Here is a 22230-nt window from a genome sequence, read left to right as displayed (position 1 = left end):
GTGCACACTAAAAAGAATAGAAAACCAACATATAAGCAGTTAGTCTATCATACAATTGTAAAACAGAGAGGATGTTCTTCTGGATTACACTTAAATGCAAAAGCTTCAGATAGAGGCAACTGTCATGATATTCAAAATCCAGATGCTCCAAATAATTTTAGCTCTCCATTTAACATATAGATATATGTAGTATGTAAGGGCATGTGCATTCTGTAATTGTTCAAATGTAATTGACAGATTCCAGCCAGTGTGTAACTCATCTAAGTTGCAGTTCAGAGCCAACTGTGCTTTTAACTGAGTTAACCTCTTGGCATTTAATGAGGTTACCAGTTTACTAACAAGATGATCTCACTGACAGTTTGAATCTGCCTACTGCTGCTGCACACATGCGTGTGCACACACACACTCACACTCACACACACACACACACATGCAAGCGTGCATATAAAACAATTATTTTCTTCAGCACCAGCAGTTGCAAAAATGAAATCAATTTCAGCTTTAATAAACAATCTCATTAAATTTCTTTGTTGTAATCTCAGCTGTACAGTTTCTCTGAAATTGAGCAGTTGAAGTGCTGTTAGTCAGACTGCAGTTAAAGGCAAACATCACTCTGACTTGCTCTCTGTTTTCATGGTCTATTAAAAGCCTGTCTAAGACATGCAGAAGCTCAGTCTCTCATATGGACCAGATTTTCTCCACAGTGTAGGTAGAGGTGGGACACAGCCCACAGCACTCACTACTGCATGAACTGAAGCACTCTACATGAATAATTTGCTTCTCCAGGCTTTCTAGTTTGGATGTGCTCCTCTCTCTCACACTGTCATGTTATGCTTTTTCAGGAACAAAAGTAGAATTTTGGCAGTGCCACGTAGCAGGAAGAAAGCATCTCTTTGGAAGATCAACAGTTAACAATGTCCTATATTATTAACACACCATGTGGTTATAAAGAAATTCTTTGCAATATGAAAGGTTCAGAAAATTTAAATTATGTTAGTAACTGCATGCATTCATAGAGTTAACACCTAGCTTTTGAAAATGTCTGTGTCATAGGATAGCTTTGAGTAGCTTTGTGTCTGTCACAGACATTTTCACACATTTATTTATTTATTTCTACATGTGAAGTAACCAGCACAGATGGCTGGTTTTGGAGGACTGCACCTGTTTAAATATAGCTTCTCAGTAGAGCATTTGACAGAGATGAAAACAAAGCAAGTGTGTTTGGCATGCCGTTGGTTCCATCCACGCTCGGTGCTCTTTGTTGAGACAGCAGATCCCTGTAGAATTTTGGGCATGCTAAGAAAGGTTTTTGAATTATTCAAAATGACTATTTCAAAAGTTAAAATAGTTGAAAACTAGACTGAATCAAAATAGCATGTTGATATTTGAAATCTATTAATGTGTGTCGACATTGTATTGTGTTCACATTTATTGCCACTGCTTTGACAGGAAGGCGATAGTTCAACTGTTGCATATTTTGCACCATTTGGTTATTAGTATAACTGATAGGGGTCTGCAGATATCAAATATGGCCAGTGAGCTTTGTTACATCATCAGGATAAACACTTTCAACATTTGAGAGGAGTTTAAGCAGTCTCTCACTCAGAGAGTCTGATCAATGTCTCCACACAGGATCAATATAAAGTGAAACAGGCAGACAACCTCTGCTTAAACCTTATCACTGGAGACATGTCTGTCAAGCACTGGTCTCCGGTGTCTCTAGATATACATCACTGTTTGTGCTGCTGGGCTCTTCCCTGCTGACTAAATAGCGTCAATCCCTGTTGTCTTTTTTGTCTAGATGGCTCCATTGTAAGCTAAATTGGATTCCTGCTCATTGTATCTGAGTTACATGTATTTGCAGGAGATCCTCTGTCTTTATACTGCAGTGAAAATAATTTAAGAAATGATCTATGAGATGGCAATAGGCAGTATAGAATTTTATAAGGTTTTTGTTGTGTTCTGTTGATGTATAAGCCTTTAACATAAGAATGCCCATGCAGCCTTCAGGTACAGACAGTTTTTACAGAACCTAATGGTGGCATGACAAATATGGTGTCAGTACCTCCCTTTTCAGCTCTCAAAAGATGCAGTAAAATAATCTATTTGTTTTGAGTAGTTTTATTGATCTGTTGCATTGCTCAGAAATTGAATCTGTTGTGCCTGGATATAACTTCAAATATTCAAGGTACCCTCCTGCAAAGCTTATTGTGGTAGGCATACATTGGTAAAAGCTGGTTTGGCTCCTCTTGTCTAACAAGAAATGTGTTGATTTGAATTCAAACAGTCATCAATTAACTGATCCTTCATGAAGTGATGAAAGGCTCTGGGCTATTCATTTGGTCACACTCTCCATTTTTACAGTCCTTGTTCTGTGGCAGTCCCTGAGTTTTCATGCAGTAGTTCTCTGATTTGCCTTATTCAACATGAACACCACTTTGAGTCTTCACACTTTTGATACCTTTTCTGATGTTTTTGTTTCAACACCACTGAATCTTCTCTCCCTGCTTCTTTTTTCCAGAAAAATGAATGGCTTTGTTTGAACTGCCAGACACAAAGAGCTCTGTCAGGAAATTTGGGAGATATGCCTGCTCCTATTGCACAGCCCATAGGATCCCCCCAGCCTTCTGCTACAAGTGGTCAACAACCATCTCAGCAGAGAGGGTCTAGTCAACTTACAGGGCCTCAACCCACAGGTCTTCAACAGCATAAGAAAGCAACGGGTCCTCAAGTAAGTGGCCCTGTCTCTCCTGTGAAACTGTCTGGGCCAGCCTCTCAAACCAAGGGGCCTAGCCAAGCTTCTCCTCAAGCCAAGGGTTCTGCTCAGCCTAAAGGTGCAACTCAGCCAGCTCCCCAATCAAAGGGTCCAACACAGCCTTTAGCTCAGAGTAAAGGACCTCAAATTAAAGGTCCTAATCAATTGAATTCTCAAAGTAAAGGCATTGTCTCATCTTCGAATCAAATGAAGGGCCCTGGCCAGGCCAAAGGGCTGACTCAGACAAAGGGATCTGCTCAGCCCTCTGCCCAAGCTAAGGGTCCGTCCCATCCCACTGGTTCAAAAGTGTCATCTGCAACTGGTAAAACCACTACCAACAATTCCAAGGCCATTACAACTCAATCCAAAACAGCACCTGTTCAGTCTAAACCCACAGGTAGCACACAGGCCCGTAAACAAACGCAGAGCCAGGAGAAGACTGAAGTCCCACCTAAAGCTCTCAAAGAAGTGAACAAGTCCTCACCAAAAAAGACTTTGTCAGAGAATATGACTTCACCAAAAGATGTGAAGACATCAGAAGACACACAGAAGTCAAGACACCATGAAGTGAGCTACCTGCAACCCCTTCGCCTTCACTCATACATTTTGATTTTTTTCTATGTATATTTGTGTAATTAACTTTGTTATAACCCTTTAATCATTGTCCCTTTGTCCAACAATCATATCATGTTCTCTGTCTTTTTTTATTTCTTTTGAAAATTATGTTTTGTGGGTTATTTGATTTTAAATTAATCAGATATTGTATTTTTTTATTATTATTTCTCATACATTTACCATAATTACCATAATATGTTATTTACTATGGGCTGACATAACCTCATTATAATAGTCATCATCATTCACAGCTTTCTTCTTCTTCATTATTAGTTTTACAATGGCTCTTCACCGTCAGTCTCTTTTACCATTTTTCCAATTTGTTTGTACCTTTTTCTGGAAAACAAATTCCAGCTTTTTATGTGACATGTTGTGATCCTGCAGGCATAGCATGTGTGTTATTCTTCAGTGATTTGAAGAATGCAATGGAGAATGCAAAAATGGTGGCAATCAAGCATGTATCCAATTGACACTTGTCTTTGCTGTGCAACTGTCAATTAATTCACTCTGTTTCAGTCTTTTTTTCCTTTGTCATTACATTAATTTCAAGGAAAAATCAACCCAAATCAGATTAGCCTTTTGTACTGTGCATTAGATATAAATAAAAGAGTAAAATGTAAAGAGACTGTTAATAATAAAATAATTGTTTTATGACAATTGCAGTTACTACAAGCAAAGTTTTCTTGGTTTTAAAATCCAAAGTGTAATATTTGGGTTGATTTTAATTTCAAATTTTCAAATGTGATGATGTATTTTTTTCTTTCTGAAATATATTGTGTATTATGTGTCACTGTTGGTCATATGTATTAGTTTAACCTCTTTTATCTAATAAATGACTATTGTATTAGTGGGGCATAAATTAAAAGCTAAGCTTATAACATAGATTTGCCACAGATTTATTTAATGAAATATTTCTCATTTGCAGAATAAAACAACCCTTTTCTTTTTCCCTCTTTTTCAGGACTCCAACAAATCAAGTACACAGAGTTTAAGTGACACTGGATACTCCTCAGATGGAATTTCAAGCTCTCACGGGGAAATTACAGGTCAGATTATAGAAGAAGGAATCAAGCTCAGTGAAAGAGGTGCTTCCATCCCATCAGAAATCAACATACTTGAAAACTCCATGAAAAATCTTCTAGAATCAAAGACAATCTCTGACCAAAAGAACAGACCGCTTTCACTTTCTGTAATGCTGGATCGGGAGTACAGTCCTGAGGATGATGCAGCAAGGGATGAATCAGAGGATGACCTCAGTTGTAAACTTCGCCATGATTATGTGGAAGACAGCAGTGAAAGTGGTCTTTCACCATTGCCAATAAGACAAAAAACACATAAAGACCTAACAGATGAGGAATTCATGAGAAGGCAGATTATGGAAATGAGTGCTGATGAAGAGGAAGTGGAAGAACATGGAAACCAAAAAACAAAAAAGGTACATAAAGCCAGTGGGGATTTGAAAGAGAGACGGAGGCTAACTCAGCACTCTAACAGTTTTGAGGATGATACCAAAGCAGCAGACAGTCCTTACAAGGCAAATGAAGAAGATGTTGTGATTGCTGGAGGCCTCCGGCGTTTTAAAACCATTGAGCTTAATAACACCAACAGCTATAATCGGGACATGGAGCTTAGTACGGATCATGACCTAAGAGAGCCTGAGCTAGAAATGGAGAGTCTGACTGGATCCCCTGAAGAGAGATCTAAAGGAGAATATTCATCCACCCTACCTGCCACAACTCCAAGTTACACCTCTGGAACATCCCCCACATCTGTGTCATCCATGGAAGATGACAGTGACAGCAGTCCTAGTCGCAGGGCGAGATTAGAGGAAGCAAAGCAGCAGAGAAAAGCTCGACATAGGTCCCATGGGCCACTGTTGCCAACTATTGAGGACTCTTCAGAGGAGGATGAACTAAGAGAAGAGGAAGAACTACTAAGAGAACAAGAGCAGATGAGAGACCTAGAGCAACAAAAGATTCGAAGCACGGCTCGAAAAACAAAGAGGGATAAAGAGGAGCTACGGGCACAAAGACGCCGGGAAAGATCTAAAACTCCTCCCAGTAATCTTTCACCAATAGAGGACGCATCGCCAACAGAGGAACTGAGACAAGCTGCAGAAATGGAGGAGCTTCACAGATCATCATGCTCAGAGTACTCGCCCTCTATGGACTCAGAAGTGGAAGGCTTTGACTTGATTGGTGGAAAGCTTTACAAAGCAGGAAATGAATATAATCTTCCAACCTTCACCTCTCTCTATTCTCCCACAGAAAAGACATCAGTAGGGTCAACCACTGATAAAACATTAAAAAGTGCAGAAGAGGTCTATGAGGAGATGATGAAGAAAGCCCAACTCATGCAAAGGCGGGGGCAAACAATTAATCAGCAGCAGGTGGCTTCACACACTGATAATAATCATCATCTTGAAGCTGGAACTGTCCTCACGCCTGGCTCGAGTCCAACACAAATTGCTGCACCTGTATCATTTTCCACAACAGGGAGTGATCAGAAAATTTCAGGAATTCGTGCGGCACAACATCTATCGAAAGAAACCCAAAACAGGATGATGACCCAGAGTGCCAAAATTGAAGGTGTTGTTGGAGTTGCTACAACTAAATCCCAAGTTAGTCAGGCTGCCTCAACTCGACAGGCAGGCAGCACCGTGCCTTCCAACACTAGAACAGATTCCCGGAGGCCAGCACAGGCATCATCTGATAGCGGAGCATCCTCTCTTACCTCCAAAGTTTTCTCTCTTTTCAAAGGTCCCAGCCCCCCTGTCTCTCCCACAATTTCTCCTGTGCAAAGCCCAACGCATATGCCATCAGTGAGGCCAGTTGGTTGTACTGGCAGGCAGTTGCCACCTTTACCTAGTGGCCCCACATCAACTTCACCGTCCCATGGAGCTCAAACACCTCAGAGGTCTATTTCACCACGTCTTGTGCGCCAACAGTCCTCTCAAGAGTCACCAGCAATGGTGGTAACACTTGTCTCTAGTACAACAAGTCCTTCCAAACCAGCCACTGTAAATTCCTCCACTTCCCCTTTATCATCACCAACACAAGGCACTTGTAGAACCTTGTATAGTTCTCAACCTCCTTTAACAGGTTCTCCTTCATCACCAAAAATGGTACAAGGTGTTGAAAAAGTTAACGTTGGTATTAGCACTGGGAATTCAATTGCACACAGTCGTGGTTCTATGGAAAATATATCTGTTTGTAAAATTTCCAATATTTCAGGGTCTTCAGTTATGCTGGGTCAGGGACAAATACATTCAAGTACTAATGTGGTGGATCTGAGAGCTCCAATGAGGCCAGCTCCTATTATCATGACTGACCAAGGGATGGACCTAACATCCCTTGCCTCAGACACACGGAGATATTCTTTAGGAGGAGAGCAGCCACATGGTAGACACACTGCAGTTCAGCCCCTTATTATAAACTTAAATGCACAGGAGCAACCATGTGTCTCTTTATCAACACCAACCACAATCAGCATCACAGTTGCAGGTTCTACTTTCACATCCCAATCCAAGCAACAAATTGTGTATGGCGATCCATTGCAAAACCGTGTAGATTTAGGCCAGGGTGTTGGATCAGCTGTCTGTTTAACCCAGAGTAAGCCAGTAGTTACTGACCCATCCATTCCTAAAATTGATGCATGCTTGGAAAACTTGGGTATACAACAGCAACAACTGCAATTACAACAGCAGAAACTCCTTCAGCAGCAGCAACTTCTTGAGCAGCAGCTGCAGCAGCACCAGCAGTCCTCTTTTGCTCGATACAATTTAGCTAATCAGGTTCAACCAATGCTTATGAAAAAAGACCTTGTAGTAAACCAAACTACTAATGCTCAGTCTGTAGTGACTGCTAGTACCATTCCCAGAGTATCCCCTCTTGCCTCACCTTTAGCATCTGGGGCTGCTGTTTCTAATGAGATGTATAGTGCCGTTGCCTTGGAGCTAAAGAACAAACCAACTGCAGTTAACCTCTCTACGGGTAAGCCCCATACAATGATTGTGCAACTTGATGAGACTAATGTATCACAGGGGAGCACAGTGACCCAACTGGTTAAACCAGAGGAAACCCCTTCTCCTCAGGTTTTGGATCTTACTGGACAGATCAAACCAGAAAACCAAGTGGCTTGTTGTGATGTTGTTTACAAATTGCCTTTTGCTGGTTCTTGTTCAGGGTCATTCACTCAGAAGCCTACACCAGTAGTCACAGATAAAACCCCCACCACTGAAACCCTTCAAGCAGCTCAACCCTTCCATCCACCATATTATGATGCCAGTCAACAACAACAACAACAGCAAGGAGTGTCAGGGGAGAATAAACCATATCAGTCAGGAAGAATTCAACCATCTATGTCTGATACTAATCTGCCTTCTATGACTGACACGAGTCACCATCAAAACAATGGTCAGGGTAGTTTTGCAGTAGATCTTAGTAGCATGAATCAGGCTCATGATGGTGGGTACCTTGGTGTAGGTGCACAATATGGATCTTACACAGACCTGCGACACCAAGGAGATTTAGCAGGGCCTTCTTTACCACTTCGCCGCTATGGCTCTATGTCAAATATCAATTCGGAGTATACATATGGCTCTCGTGAACTAACAGGTTCACAAGACTCCAATTTGGCCCAGTACAGTGCAACCACTGCGAGAGAAATTAGCCGGATGTGTGCTGCGCTCAATTCAGCTGATCAATTTGGGAGCCGATATGGACATAATATTGAACTTGGACCGTATGGCACAGGAAGGGGTGGGCCTTTATCAAGACTAAATCTTCAGCAAAGTTTAGCATCAATAAGAGCAAACTTGTTATATGGCACGGATGGAAGACCAACTGCTAATGGTCAAACCTTAACAAACCTAATAAATGCTAGACAAGCAAGTATACGCGCCTTGTATCCTGCTGCTATGAGAGGAGTGGATGGCATGATATATTCCACCATAAACACTCCGATAGCATCAACCTTGCCAATTACCACTCAACCTTCTTCTGTCCACCGTCCAATACCTAGAGGAATTTACCGACCATACCCCACTGGTGTAACTGCTGTACCATTGGCTACTCTGACCAGGTTGCCTCAAATGACCACCAGAATGGCACTATCCACACAGGGACCGTACTCCTACCCACCTGCAAATCAATTACCAACATCTGACACATCATCAGGAGTTATTCCTGATGCAACTACTTTACACCAGGAAACAGCTGTATACCTTGGCAAACCTTCAACAACAGCCACTGTGCAAGCAGCTGCATCAATTTTGCCCTCCCAGCATGTAGCAGCAACTAGTCTGCAAACCACAATAGGTCAACAGATGGACCACACCCTAAACACACAGAGTGTTACAACCTTCTCTCAAGCTCATGGCCACCCTCCACGTGGCCAGATTGTGCAGGCTCAAATGCAGCCACAACATATACCTGCTCAGACTGAACCTTTGTCTTTGACTCAAACCCAACCTCAGCTGACACAGGGCCAGACACAAGTGACAACTCACAGTATTGCCACATCAGGTTCTAAACTTTCTGATTCCACTGATGTGCCGAAAAGTAAGGATGATGAGAGATTAAGTCAACAACAAGAACACATGCTGCAGCTAGAACGAGAGCGTGTTGAACTGGAGAAATTAAGACAGCTACGCCTTCAAGAGGAACTTGAAAGAGATCGCATGGAACTTCAGCGACACAGGGAAAAGGAACAACTGCTGGTTCAGAGAGAGATTCAAGAACTGCAAACAATCAAGCAGCAAGTCTTGCAGCAACAGCAGGCAGAGCGTGAGACACAGCTCATTATGCAAAGGGAACAACTTGCCCAACAGAGAATGCAGCTTGAGCAAATTCAGTCGCTACAGCAACAACTCCAGCAGCAGCTAGAAGAGCAGAAAAGGCAAAAGACAGCAGCAGTTGAGGCAGTAGCTGCAGCAGCGGCTGCAGAAGCAGCTGCAGCTTCTGCAGCTGCTTCTGCAGCTGCAACATCAGCTCAGGCTCCAATACAAGGAGTAGTTGTTGGAGGAGGTACGCCTCAGAGTTTCATTATCTGCGATCAGAGTGGTCGAGTTATTCAACAAGATGGTCAGAGTGTTCAGTTTTGGCAGGATGGTCAAGTGGTTCAAGCTGTGGTAACTGCTCGACCTATCCATAGTTCTGTTTCTGAAATGTCGTTGAGAAGTAGTGATAAACAGGCTGACTCTAAAGCTATGAAAAAGCAGAATTCAATGCCTCGGCTGAGGGATGGTTCTGAGGAGGAGTCTGTGAAAAGGATTACAGACAGTTGTGTGCAAACAGATGATGAAGATGGAGAGGACAGGTTCATGGGTAGACGTAGAAGGACACGACGTATTGCCGACTGCAGCGTCCAAACTGATGAGGAGGACCAAGGTGACTGGGAACAGCAGCCCGTAAGGCGCCGCCGATCCCGGGTCTCCAAGCACTCTGACTCTGGTGGTGAGACAAAGGCAGAAGGGACAGCTAAAGCAGCTTCTACAAGCATAGCTATACAGACCACAAATGATTCATCATGCCAAACAGAACCAGACCAGCTAGGTAGGGTTTCTCCTGCAATCCATATTACTGTGGCTGAGACTTCAAAAGTTGACCTATTACATTACATTGCGGCACCTGAGAGAACCCATAAAGGAGAGAGTCTAGCTTGCCAAACGGAACCAGAATCTCAGTCTCAGGTTGTGGTTGCACCCCAACTAAGCGTACCTACAACTGTTAGTCCTTATTCCACAAGTCTCCATATAGTTGGAGCAAACACTGCTGACCCAACCTCACTTAGGCTCCAAGGTGTTGCTAAGTTTGAGAAAAGGAAACCAGATCCCCTGGAAATAGGCTATCAACACAATGATTCCCCATCACGACAACCTCCCAAATCTCCCCAAGTATTATATTCCCCCGTATCACCATTGTCTCCTCATCGCATGCTTGAGACAACATTCGCCTCTCAGGAGAAGCTTAATAAGGCCCATGTCACACCCCAGCAGAAGGCGTTTAATGCTGAATCACCTCAACGCCACCAAACCCTACCAAGACCAATCAAAAGCGTGCAGCGTTCATTGTCAGATCCAAAGCCTCTCAGCCCTACATCAGAAGACCCTGGAAAGAACAGGTTTTCCCCATATCATCAGCAAGCTCTGTCCAACAGTCAGGTAAGAAACTGTTCAAGAAAATCTAACATTTATTTTGTGGTATAATTTTTGTAGTAATAGTCCACTTTAAATTAAATAATTTTCCTGCTAATAAACTTATTTAAATTAGTTCAAGTATATGTTAGATATGGAATAAGAAATACATTCTTTATGTATGTATGCCACATTAAAGGTATGTTCACACCATTTCTAAGGACCCTTTTAAGATTAGATTGTTGTGTTTATCTGGAAAAATTATCTGTCAAAATTTGATTAAAAAAATAAACATTACTAAATCAGAATAAAGGGACACATTAGAAGCTGAGGGTTGTCAGTAAAGCAAAAATTAAATCAAACTGTGTTACTTTAGTGTTGGCCTAATAGAATTAGTTATAGCTTTCCTCTCTCTTCTTTAAAAAAAAACAACTAAAAAGTATATATAGACACCCGAGGAAAATTACATGCACATTCTGTTCATTGCTTACTGTTTACTGATGTGTCTCTGCTTCTGATAACAGATGGCTTCCCTGCAGCAGCAGAACTCTCTGATGAGGAAAGTTAAGAGGACACTTCCCAGCCCCCCTCCAGAAGAGACGCCACTTCCCATTGTCACTCCAGCACAAATGTACAGCTCTCCTGGCATGTCTCACAGAGTCCTACCCAGACATGTTCAAGGAGTGACAAAGACCGGCCTGCTTAGTGAACTGAAAGCTGTGGAACAAGAATCATCAAAGCTACGTAAGCAACAAGCTGAACTCGAGGAAGAGGAGAAAGAGATCGATGCCAAGCTGCGCTATTTAGAGCTGGGCATCACCCAACGTAAAGAGACCATGGTGAAGGAAAAAGAGAGGAGAGAGCTGGCTTACTTAAGATGTATCGGTGATGCTCGTGACTACATGTCCGACAGTGAGCTCAATAACCTTAGGATGGCAGGGGTAACGGGAAACTTTGATTCTAATGGACTGCTGACAAGACCTAGCACTGCACCAATGAGTCAGTTTACTAATGACCTTAATGCAGCTGGTCAGTATCCCTCCACCTCAACCTATATAACTTATCCATACTCTCAAAGTCAACCATCAACCCAACAGCCAAGCTCAGGGTATCAACCAATAGGTTTCCAACCCCCTCAGTACCCTTCAACCTCTGCACCCCAACCAGGAACATTCCAGCCACAGCCTCCACCAGGACCTGCCTACCAGAACCAGGGGGCATATTCCAATCGCATGTATGACCAGTCCTCCTACCAGACAGACCATGGAATGCAGCAGCATGGTCATCAGGGATTCCATCCACCTGGTCAACCGACAACAATCCAGACCATTCCTTATCCCAGCCACAGTTCCTACCAACCTGGTCTCTACCAGCCCCAGGCTGAGATCCTTACAGTCCACCACCAAAGACCACGGCAAACCTCTTTAGCTGATCTTGAACAGAAAGTCCCCACCAACTATGAGGTCATTAGCAACCCAGCTGTGTCAGTGGCCACATCAGCGCCAGATGCCAATTATGGAGCAATTTATAATAATGCTTACGGACCATATCGTCCTCCAGAACCAGGTTTGACACACACTATGGAGAGTCCCACCTCAGCTTATGCTTCAGATGGCCTGTACACGTCTAACCTGGAGCAGAATATTCCACGTAACTATGTTATGATTGATGATATCAGCGAGTTGACAAAAGATAACGCGAACCAACCCACTGATGCCCTTGGCCAGCCACTGGGAGGAAGGTATCGCAGTGAGAATGGCCCGCTACGTGGGAATGCCTATGGAAGGGCTGAAGATGAACCTGTTGATGCTTATGGCAGACCAACTAGCACAGGGGGATATCACAGCACAACAGACAGTCGCACCACCCCAACAGTGAGCGGTGCCTCAACGTATTATTATGATGATTATAGGCATACATCACGGAGCAGCTCCAGTAGCCACAAGCTTGCACCCAAGAATCTCGGCCCTGCAGTAGTGTCCTCTAAAAGAAGCAAACATCGGAAGCAAGGAATGGAGCAGAAAATTTCTAAATTCTCCCCTATTGAGGAAGCACGAGATGTGGAGTCAGACTTTGCTTCATATACGATGACAACATCAACAGGAGGCAGCTGTACAGTTGTGTCCAGAGCCAAGAAACTCCAAGATGATGTGAATTATGGAATGAAGAAGAATGCATATGATCAACAGAAATACTTTGGCAGTAACCGTGAGGGTCTTGAAGAGGAGGACCGGATGTACAGTTCAGGCAGGTCTAGATCTACAGGACACGGTATTGATAAGATTTCCTCCAGAGACACCTCAGGTCATAGAAGTAAATCCTATGAGAGAGATGCCATGGAACGGTGTCAGAGAAGTACTCGCAGTGGAAGACCTCCCATGCGCAACCAAAATTCTGAAGAAGAGAGTCCACTTAGTCCAGTTGGAAACACCGTAGGCATGGGAAGACGGTCTGGTATACCAGACAGTCATGATGTGAGGAACCAGTACGGTTCCAGTCATTCGTTGCCCGATGTACAGGACCACCACAAGAAGGACATGCCAAGGAGTCATGTTTATAAACCAGATGACCCTTACCTCATTGATGACATGCAGTGCGCTGTCTCTGACAGTGAAGGTAACTGGTGCTGAGCTGTTTGTGCTGCCTGACATTCGTTTCTCGTTTCTTTGTGATGTGGTGAAAATGGACTGCATGCCAAGTTTGGAACTTTGAAAACGCTGTTGCTTTGCTTGTTTTTTTTTTTTTCATTTTTCCAGGATTGGTTCAAATGATAAATTACACCAGAAAAGTCTTAAATTTGTTGTTTTGCACGCATCACTGTGTTTAGCAAGGTTTCTGAGTTCTTTTTTTTCCTGAGGATTTCTTTTAAGTCTGTTCATGACTGTGAGATGGAGTCTTTTTGTGGAGCATGGCTACAGTCTGCATGCTGCACTTGTCATCCCACCAAACAATTGACTGATAATATTTGTTTTGGTTTCAAAAGCCTATCATTTGGGCCAAGAAGAGACTGACTGGTTTGAGAAGCCACGAGAGGCCCGTTCTGATCGTTCAAAACATCATGGAAGTGGAAGTCATTCATCCACAGGTAGGCGGAGTAAACACACTCACCATGATTACGACGAACCTCCGGAGGAATATTGTCCTGGGGAAGAGTACAGCCAGCAACGCCACACATCCTCCTCGGCACCACGGGAACACCGTCACCATGGCAGCAGCTCTGGCAGACACAGCTCTTCACGTCACACCTCAGAGGACCCCAGGTCCTCTCGGTCTTCCAGGACACATCCTAAAGACCAAACTGCTCGGAGTGACGGCAGAGGCTCCTCGTCATTGCAAAGAAGAAGCGGTGCCGACTCACGTTCTGCCCAGGCAAGTCCAAGAAACTCAGGTGATTTCTCTCGAGAATCAGACCCTGGTCGTCACCATGGTACTGGAGGACGGGGCCAGAGACCCCAGGGAGATAGAACAACTAGAAGGCAGGATCCCACTGCAACTGGGTCTAAACAACAGCAGCAGCCACCTCAGAGTCATAGCGGGCAGCAGCGTTCGGGTGGTCAGGGGCATTCTGGGAGACATCCAGGTTCAGAGCCACTTGATGCACCTCAGCAGGCCCAACAGCAGCATCAACAGAACACACATCCGCAGCAACGCAGCCAAACACCACCACACAGCCAGCCTACACCGACCACCACCACCACCACCACGGCTGGACCAGCACAGCAGCAGCAGCAGCAGCAGCAGCAGCAGCCCAAATCTGGCCCGGAACCATCAGGTCAGCCAGCGAGACAGCCAGCCACTACAAATGTGAGTAGACCTGAATCTCATTTTAATCATCTATGTACAAACAAAAACGGTACAATTTACGTTATCAAATATGATCCAAACATCATGCATTTGGATACACATTATTGAAATCAATGAAAAATTCTTCAGCCACATTTATGTGGCTATTATTAACTGTGTATCTTAATTTCCCAGAAAAACTCAGCAAACCTTTTTTCTTCTCTGGTGACAGCTCTGGCCTCCACCTCGGGCAACTGTCAGATTTAATTTTGAGATATAACAAATGTGAAATAGCCGATCTCTTATAAAATCACTCTTGATAACGATTGTGTCGTTGACAACCTTGTGCAATGTGGACACTCTCGATTGCGACCGCCATATCCGTTCCCCTCCTGACCAGTGGCGTTCCATAGATTAGTTTTCACAAACAAAAAGGGAGCAGTATCACAATAAAAGGCCTCTTGTGATTGGTCCATCGTTCTGTCTGTTTTTTTTATGTATTCTAATATTGTGTTTAACCACCAGTTTAGGTACTTTAACATTTTCATTTTTTTACCTGCTGAGAAAGACTAAAAAAAGAAATTTGCCAGAGTTCTAAAAAGTTTGAAAACAAGCATTTATAAAAACTTGGCCTACAACTAAAAAATATATATTTGTGGAAATAGCAGATGACAGCTGAAAGAGCTTAAAATGTTGACCCCCTTCTTGTTAACATTTGAACGTCCACAGGCAAAAATGGTCACAACACCTTCAGCTTCAACCACTGGAATAAAACCTTCAGCAGGAATCCTAACAGTCCCTCCAGCTTCCAAAATAACAACACCACCGTTAACCGGAATCGGTGAGTCTTAGTTCAGGCAACATCAACCCCCAACTGGCATCAACCAGAAGAAAGGCCTGTAAAATGTTGCATATCATGATTATTTTTGTTTTGGCTGAAGGCTCTAAGGCTGCCCCTGTTGGCATCGGGAGCAAGGCTGGAGGTATAGGCAGCACTGCTGCAGGACAAGCTCCTCCTGAGGGAGAAAATGTTCTTACCAAAATCCTGCAAGGAGGAGCAGCCGAACAGGCGGGAAAACTAGGAGATGGTAGGGTCATACACCATTTTAATTTCATGTTTAAATATAATAGAGCAGAGTGATTACAGCAAATACTGCTGGAATTCCTTCATATGTTTTCTTCTTGTCATGGTCGTAGCTTTGTCTGGCCTTGGGAAGAAGTTCACCTCATTTTGGTGAAATAAGAGTGGAGGGTGAGTCTGAACTGGCTTTATGAAGATTTTATCATTGGTTTTCATCATTGGTTTCAGATTTGGAAATGAAAGATTTGAATAAACTTTGTTTTTCAGGGCATGTGGGGTTGAAATTAGAGGGACTGGCTCTTCTGTACTTGGAAAAACCTATGAAGACTTTTGAAATTATAGAAGAAATTGAAGGAGTGAGATTCTGAACGCATCAGTGAGTATCTCATTGCTTTTTCTTAACCCATTTAAAATCTAAAGCTTCACTTCGATGTTTAATTTTATCGGAGGTGCACTGCTGATACGCTTTGTTGATATTGTGCTGATAAAAAATATCTTCAAATGTCACCTGGCTACTGAAAACAAGAACAGCGTGACAGAGAAAACACTTTTAACTGAAGTTATATTCTCAGCAATTCATAGATTATCCTGGGCCACAATGATGAAACTTGTATACAAAGTATGTTTGACCACTTTTCTTATTTCCTAAATTTCCCAAACAGACATGGAATTAAAGAATGCCTTTTCAGCACCGAGGTCTCCAAACATGATTAACGTAAATGAAATCAGAGTAACTGCTTCGTCAGCCAAGTGTGACAAGACATGCGGACTAAGGAGTAAAGTAGGTGGATTCTTTAACTAAGCTACACTCAACTACACAAATTTATATCGTTATTTTATTTTTTCTTGGGCCTTGAGTTTGTTCCATTGATTTGCTGCTAGTTAATTCCCATTCTGTGTCAACGTTACACTTGGTGGGGTAGCACTAGTGCAGTTCGTCTTCTAATTTTACTCACATCCAATAATCTGGCATAAGGACACCGGCCTATAATTAGACTGAGAGGACTAACTGTGGCCTTGCTGTAATGTCACACACGCAGAGAGCAGCATGCAACACCACAGAATCATGACTCACTCTAAGCATCATTCATTACACGGACGAATAAGCTGATAAAATAATTCAGCCCAATGGAGCAGACATACAGAAGAGTGAATAGCGTATATTTCATTTTGCTTTATTTAGTGGCTGTCAGAACTTGTGCAGAATAAAATTGTGACTCATGATGGGGGTGGGTGGGGTCCATCATTCAGCAGATTAATCTGTTTTAGTACCGGGGTTAATGTCAGTAGACAGACGTCTCTGTGCCTGCACAGCCTCAGTGTCCAGTGGTTGAATGCAGGGATGAACCTAACTCAGTGCTCGTCAGCCTTGAGGATTCCCGATAACATCGAGAGCACTTGGCTGAAGTGTTGGAGGAAGTGAAAAGGCATAGGCTGGTGTAGGCTGTGTTCTGTACAACAAGCATTGCACCTTTAGTTGTAAATGCCACCTTTCGACTTCACACCAGAGTCTTTTATTTGATTCAGGCATGTTTTCTCTGTGTGCTATTTGTCTTCCCATGTATTATGAGGCATTTGCACGTTACTTCCGCTGACATTCTTCGTTCCCTCTCTCCCACAGCCAATAAATAGGATGCAGCGAAGCAGAGGAGAGATGTGAAATAAAAGACCCCTGGGATCCAGGTGACAGAAGGCCTACTAACAGCAGCACCTGGTTATCATGGGAGAAATTCAGTGTGCAGCTGTGCTTGTTTCTCCTGTCAATGAGATCACAAAAGGAAGCCTCACAACGCCCTCTACAGGAATTGTAATGAAACGCCACTCATGTCTGGAGATCATGCGCCTGACAAGGATATTCGGCTCTAAACTGATGTCTTCAGAGTCTTCTCTTGCAAAGGTTTTCATAGGTTTTGCCAAAGATATCAATGACAACACACACCTGTAGTCGACACACTGCGTCATAGCAGTGACAACCCGCCGGACACGTCCCACCACAATCCTGGATTGTTTGGTTTCTCCGACCCTTCCGCTACATTCCAGCATAGGGAACTCGACCCTTTCTTTGAATGTGTTTTTATTTCTCCTCTTTTGGTTTCACAGTCTACAGAATGCATCATGTAAACATGGACATGAGAATGCACGCACAAATATGGGGAAAAAAAAGAAGTCCGTACTTTTTCACCTCCCAAGATGCCACTTGTCATTAGCTGTACATTTTTAGGGAATGGAAATACTACCAGTGTGCCCATAAGTGTGAGTTTCACACAGATAAGAGGACCAAAAGAAAGAGTGGCCACGGCTCTTTATCAGCCATTGCAAAGCCATCATTATAGTCAGATCTGGAGCTGACTTCAGTGCTCAAGAGCTGACTGTAAAAAACAACAAGAAGTCCTTTGGGACTTTTTCCTCTTTATTTATTGGTTTAATCTTTTAGTTTCTTTTCATTTTTGCCTGATATTCACTGAATGGAAGAGCCTTATTCAGTACATATTGTTACTTGTATACCTCACATATTTTAAAATGTCCATGTTATCATGCATTTCTTTTTACACAATTGTATAGTATTGTATTTACATGAAACAGAACAGAGATCTAATTATAAAAGATAGTCATTTGTGTATTTATGGAATCAACCCTCAGTGACTTTTTGTTGGTCTGTTTTTCATTTCAAAACTTTATATTTTTCACTTTTGGTTGTTTGAATATATTTTCTTGCATTAAATATGTTGCTTGTTGGTTTTTAAAAGCAATAGCATGCAGAAAATGGTATTATAGCACAATCGTATAAATGTTTAAATTAGCGATGGGAAACATCACATCTGTCAATAAATAGCCGTAACACAATCCGTCGGAAGGTTTACAGCCACTCTTCAGTGTCCACACATGCACGTTATGCACACATGCATCAGAAGCATGTAGGTACGGACATATGGACATACATTCTGCCACTCCCTTTTCATACAGACACAAATTGACATGTTTAATAGTGGTTACACGTCACAGCCAAGGTTAAGTGTGTAACTCAAAGTAGAGCTGTTGAGGTTACAATTCACACACAGTCTCACGAACAAGCTGGGCCCACTGCCTAATACCACTAATACTTGTACTACCATGCACACACAATCACACGCACACACACACATGCACACACACTCACACTAATTAAGGAGAGGACGAAAGCAATTATCAGTTCAAATGTTCTATGCAATGACTCATATTAAATCTGGAAGTGGTTCAGTTTAAGGCAGTTTATCATCATCACTGCATCCACATGAAAATATTCTTAAAAGTAAAAAAAAAAGAAAGATCACGGGAAATGTTTTTACTTAGCAAATCGTCTGTATGGATTTGAATATTGAGCTAGAATTGTTTGTTTTTGTTTTTTCGTTGTTGTTTTTTTAATTTCTGTGGCATGTTTTAATCCCCCTCTCCCCACACGGGGGGACTTGTTGCCAAAGGGTAATCTGTTGGTAGAGCGTAGAGTGCCGGTTTTGAATGTCCTCCATCTTGTTGCTTTGAAGCATGAGTTTGCTTGGCTTCCTCTGGCTGTTTGTCGGGTCTCATTCAATTTTCTGTGTGTTTTGGCTGCCCTGGGCTCCTCAGTGTTTGGCTTGCAGTGACTGTCCATGCTGGTATAAACCTGCGACACAGATGGCAAGCATTCCTCATTATTACTTGTCGATGTACATATTGGGTGTCAGTATAACCTGTGGGGTGAATGGAATGTTCCTCTCTGATATTTCATTGTTCGTCAAACCACTCAACAGTCAAGCCATTAGAGAGATGCATGACACACATCTTATAGTGTTTTGACTGAAATAATAAATAAAAGCATGATGTCACCATGGGTTGCCTGGCGCAGATCAAAATCAGCAGGGCCAACGAAGGGAGTTTCAACGTTTGGCCAGTCATTCACAATTCAGGGCATGTCAGTTGGACAGCACAAGCCTGACTGGTGGCGTTTGATCGCCGAAATCCAGAAAAGGGTCGTAAGACAGAGAAGGCGGGGACGCTGTTGGGGTGACAAAAGCCGTCAGTGCAGCCGTCCGATTGACAGAAAGGCAGACAGACAGACAGACACCCCTTCTTACTGTAAATATGACTTCATTCTTCTGTACAGCTTTTCAGTTCTGACTACGGCTGTCATGTGCATCCCCGCGCCGTATTTGCTGCCAACTTTTGTGTATAAAGGTAAAATTTATTACTGGAATAACAAGGATGATGATGAATCTAACAAGGAAGGTTACTCTAAATATTGCATAGCATAGTGTATGTGACTGACTTGTACTGACTGTTTACAACAGTGGAGCAGAAGTCCTATCCAGAAGCATATTGTCTGTTTATAGTCTTTGTATCGTGCTCGTAAAACAATAATTAGCAGACCTTCACAGCATTTGCGAAGTAGAATGTCACTGTCAGACGGGGTGGAGGTCTGTGAGCAGATGGACAGAAGGACGTAAACAGCAAGGTGACCGGAGGTAAAAATAATAATTAAAAAAAAAGGAACAGCCAAAAAAAACCCAGAAAAACAAAATATCTTGAAACTGTCATTCACTGTTGTAAGTGCAATGGGCAAAACTGTCAGTCGTGTATCCATTGTGAAACCTTGTGTTCTATTCAGTGTATTCCTGTAAACGATAAATTTTTGGTGCATCATGTCAAGTAATGTGATTAATGAAATTATTGACCCTGCAATTTCTGAACAGAGAGAATAAAAAGTAAAGGTATAAATGGTGCACTTGTGCTTGATTTTCCGAGCCTGTCCCATTGCTGCTGTGCAGCGTCTATGGAGACAGATGCCAGGTTGGGGTTTGTGTCTCCAGACAGAAGACAAATCAACATTTGTTTACTCGTTGCAATGTTTTCTTTAAGCACTTTTATGTTAACCTCATTTTTTTCCCTCAATCTCGCATTTTCAGTACATCTCCCCGAGAGAACTGAGGTTTGGTTACAGTCCGGAACCATCGGGTAGACTGGAGGTGTGTGTCCTGTGTACTGGTCCAGTCTTTGAAGGTTTTAACAGTGATTTTAGTCACAAAAACACTGTAAGAAATGAATATTCATCCAGTTCTACAAAGGAAGGTATATTGGATACAGAACAAACTGTAATGGAGCTTTTCAAAAGTGAAATGCTCTCTATCAAAGAAAATGGCAAATTCTCACATCTGGACTGGTACATTATTTGAAAGCTGGAGCGACCAATCACACCACAAAAGACCAATCAATCACACCAAAAACAGCAATATTTTTAACAAAATGTGCACATCGAAACTTGAAGGGATTGGTTTATCCCAAATCAAAACATTGTTTTGTATTTATAAAGGAACAAATATTTAATATTATAGTGTTTATTCTTATCATAGTTCATCCACATGAAAACAGTGCTTGTTTACTGCGCCTGGCGGATGGTTTATCTTGACCAAGCTCTGGTGGGGGTCACTTGGCTAACACGTAATTTAATTAAATAACTGCTGGTGAGCCACAAGGTTGAAATTTAAAAGCCAATATTCATTCATTTCCAGGAAACAGCAGATATGAGCCACAACCTCTCAGGAGGTTCCCATCAGTGACGACCTGGAGAGGAACTGTGACTCAGCTGGAGGGTGGGAATTGAGCGTGACCAGAAGCAGACGTGCTTCGTCTCGTACATCGGTGCATTTATTTTTTCCATCACAACAGCAAAGCTGTCCACACGTGACATTCATTTTAAATCTTTCCCCTTGTTGTTGACGTCACGCTTAGACAAACACATGAGACCTCAGTCGTGGTCTTTCGTGTCTGTCCACAGGAGGGCAGCAGAGAGCGGCACTGAGGGGTGGCGTGCGAGCTTTAGTGACTAAAGGGTATATTTTATTTAGATTAGATTAGATTAATTGTTAATATTTAAACATCTGTTTCAACAAACGCTAATTAAATCAAAGATAGTCATGAATAAATGGTGTTAAGTAGGACAATAAAACTCATTTACACCTCAGTTTGAAATTCTATAAAGGTTTGTTTGTTTTAATGCTCGTGTCATAGCAATATCAACACACATATCAGCACTTCACCACTGGCCAAGTGGTCACGTGTGGCAACATGATGTTAAAGTTGAAAACAAGCCTCTCTTCGAGTGTTCCACTTTCATATTCATCATGTTATAACCTTGAATGTGTGCAGAAGGAAGGGTGGGAAAAAGGGTCTCCGTGTCTGTGCATTTGTGTTCAGACACATAAATGCTAATGCTTCTCCTTTGGGCCCTGTCAAGCACACTTAGCATCAGTGTTTACACTGTAGAGGGGAGGAAAGACCCAGTAATTCCAGAGAGCTCAGAGGCAGACGTGAGGGCACGACAGACAGGAGCCGATGGCACATCGCCCTGTTTTGGGAAAAGCCCACAGGGCAAAATCACCTCACGTTGAAGTCACTATTTAGGCTGTCATGAATTTAGACTGATCTTGCTATGACAGTAAGATGAGCAGGTTTTTTTTTTTTACTTTTGTGAATGATATGTCACTGCTTCACTTGTATTTTCCCTGTTGTTTGATATAAAGAAATATTTTTTCCCTTTTACTTAACATGGGTTTTTTAAAAAGATGGTCTGTTGGGAATAAGGATCATCTGAGATGGTGTGCAAATGCCACAAAAAAGAGGGGAAGAGTCACAATGTGAACATAAAATTCACAACATAAAACTTACATAAACGCACGCAGGGATTTAGATCTTCAAACGTGAGCATAGATTAGTCCTGTTGGAGGGATTTGGGCGATATTTTAGGCAGGTGCACCTTTAATCAGGTGGCCACTGCACCCACACATCTACCTAATCTACGCACTCCCTCATATGTTGGATATTGCTTCCATATACAGTGACTTTTCTCCT

The 22230-nt window shown here is 42.5% G+C and overlaps 1 protein-coding gene across 3 annotated transcripts in view; it reads left to right on the top strand.

The window, feature by feature from the left end:
* bsnb (bassoon (presynaptic cytomatrix protein) b) overlaps positions 1 to 20100 on the top strand; it is a 47892-nt gene extending 27792 nt beyond the window's left edge. Inside the window, exons 4-14 of one of the 3 annotated variants that reach the window (XM_029826968.1) lie at positions 2522 to 3322; positions 4332 to 9304; positions 9350 to 10532; positions 11030 to 13121; positions 13489 to 14309; positions 15018 to 15129; positions 15230 to 15376; positions 15486 to 15540; positions 15637 to 15745; positions 16032 to 16150; positions 16991 to 20100. In XM_029826968.1, coding sequence (XP_029682828.1) covers positions 2522 to 3322; positions 4332 to 9304; positions 9350 to 10532; positions 11030 to 13121; positions 13489 to 14309; positions 15018 to 15129; positions 15230 to 15376; positions 15486 to 15526 — 10170 coding nt within the window. In that variant the 3' untranslated portion in view covers positions 15527 to 15540; positions 15637 to 15745; positions 16032 to 16150; positions 16991 to 20100. Of the gene's footprint in view, positions 1 to 2521; positions 3323 to 4331; positions 10533 to 11029; positions 13122 to 13488; positions 14310 to 15017; positions 15130 to 15229; positions 15377 to 15485; positions 15541 to 15636; positions 15746 to 16031; positions 16151 to 16990 lie in introns of all 3 variants that reach the window. The other 2 variants (XM_029826969.1, XM_029826967.1) reach the window with 2 other exon arrangements.
* Positions 20101 to 22230: the final 2130 nt, after the last annotated feature.

The sequence above is a fragment of the Takifugu rubripes genome, chromosome 19 (genome assembly GCF_901000725.2).
Source record: "Takifugu rubripes chromosome 19, fTakRub1.2, whole genome shotgun sequence".
In the NCBI taxonomy this organism is placed as follows: Eukaryota; Metazoa; Chordata; class Actinopteri; order Tetraodontiformes; family Tetraodontidae; genus Takifugu; species Takifugu rubripes.
Note: the sequence above shows the minus strand (reverse complement) of the source record. Positions and strands in the feature narration are given on the sequence as shown.